Below are 2018 nucleotides of genomic sequence, written 5' to 3' on the forward strand. Positions count from 1 at the left end.
TAGGAACTATGGTCCCTATATAGCTAGCATAATTTTGGAGTTTGCATAGTTAAAAGTTAAAACTTAAAAGTTGTGGAAAATGGAAATAATAGTTGCAAGTGAGATTTAATTTGTGTCTCTTTCTATAACCAACTATCACCGACAAATCTTATCCAATGCGCTCAAAACTACAATTATCTTTTCTTTCCTTTTTTTTTTTTGGTGCATATATATAGTTTAATAAAACTATGCTAGAATTTAAAATTTTAAATATAAAGCGAGAAATGAATGATGTATAACAATTAACAATTACATAAAGAGATTGTTACATAAATGTTGACATTGTCTGTTATTTAATTCCCAGAGAAGAAATATAATTCATGACAAACAATCACACTCAATCCTAACTAACAATATATTATGTTATTGGAATAATATATATCTTCAAAGTCACAACCACTTCAACATTATGTAAGATGATTGAGTTTAATTTCACCTCAATTAATAAGTGCATGCCAACTGTTGCTTCACTTCATTTGCCACCACTTCATAGGTGCATTCTGTGTTTCGTTCCCATAATTGGCTGCAAAAGTTATTGATTGTATAAAGTGAAAACAAAAAAGCTAAGGCAACCGACACACATATCAATGTAATTTAAAATTTAAAATAATTGTAATCACATGATATATACATACATATCAATGTAACTGAGCATTTAATTTGTTAGAACCAATTTACATTTTTATCTTAATTAAGTGTTATTTTGCTTGTTATAACACACTTTCTATTGATCAGAACTCGAACCATAGAATAATCAGTAGTTATTATAACTAATATGCTGAGCTGTAATATATTGTAACTAACTTTCTAACAGTTCTATTCACTTGCACATGCTCTCTCGTGTATCATCTTTTGTTATTACTAACATCAACCGTAATGTTTTGACTCTTGCATAATTTTGTTTAGGCTATAAAAGTTATGATACTATATATATGCCGTAAAAAAGTTATTCAAAAATTTAAATTGATGAAAAAAATTATACATAAATAATTTTATCTATAATATAACCTCGTTTACATATAGATTTTATTTTTCTCTGTTTTTTTTTAATTATATAAACTTACATATTAATTATATATCATGAAACAATTTATCCTCAATAAATTAATAACCAACAAGTTATAACTCAAATGGCATAATCTCTCCGTACTCACCTAAAGTCCTAGTTTGAATCTTCATGCTTTTGAAGAAAAAAAAAACTAATAACTTAAATAACCATATTTTTAATACTTCTTTTATCAGAGTCTCTCTTTATATTTTAGGTAAATTTTTGTATAATTGATTTTTTTATCTCTTTTTCTTTTCAATCAAAATTGATATGTAATTAATCAAATAATATAAATATATAACAAGAAGAAATGTTAATAATTACCGGCACCGGCATTAGAATTTCTGATACTTTTGAAATTGGAAGACGAAGTTGGTGGAAGAAACTTGTTGGCCTTATTATCACTACTCTCCTTGTAACACTTTCCACAAATGCAGTGAACGACAAATTTGCACACCAAATTCTTCAAATTCTTTCTCTTCTTGGGGAACACACTACCCTCCCATGGTTTAGTGTAAAGTTCTCTCTGTGGTTCCACCACAGTTTTGTTCCTCTGCTCCTTCTTCTTATAATAAGGCTCGTTTTCCAGGTTTAGGTCATCAACACCTTCACAACAGAGCCTCAACCTTCGCATCATGATTATTATTATTATTTGATCGATATCTCTCACAATCACAATATATAATAACAAGAATGTGTGTGATTGTGATCAAGAAATACAATTATGGTTAATATTAGCACCTGGCTAGCTAGTGGCGTGTTAAATAAGCTATCTTATAATTAGTAAAATATAATAAAAAAAATTAAAGGGCGCAATATGTGTGAATGTGGTTAGGACTAAAGTATGGTGGTGGTGCGCCGGAAAGTGCAGAATCGAAGAGACTATGTATTAATTTTTAGTTACACTTACCGCGCTATCGTATATATTATG

General features: G+C 28.7%; 1 protein-coding gene across 1 annotated transcript; it reads right to left on the reverse strand.

Annotated features, from left to right (window-relative positions):
• Positions 1-336: 336 nt before the first annotated feature.
• Positions 337-1775, reverse strand: LOC130943403 (uncharacterized). Its single transcript, XM_057871275.1, has 2 exons — positions 1412-1775; positions 337-562 (listed from the first exon to the last, which is right to left on the reverse strand). The coding sequence occupies exons 1-2, from the start codon at positions 1722-1724 to the stop codon at positions 507-509; spliced, it is 369 nt and encodes a 122-aa protein (XP_057727258.1). The 5' UTR covers positions 1725-1775; the 3' UTR covers positions 337-506.
• Between the last annotated feature and the right edge of the window lie 243 nt (positions 1776-2018).

The sequence above is a fragment of the Arachis stenosperma genome, chromosome 8, assembly GCF_014773155.1.
Source record: "Arachis stenosperma cultivar V10309 chromosome 8, arast.V10309.gnm1.PFL2, whole genome shotgun sequence".
NCBI classification, from domain to species: Eukaryota; Viridiplantae; Streptophyta; class Magnoliopsida; order Fabales; family Fabaceae; genus Arachis; species Arachis stenosperma.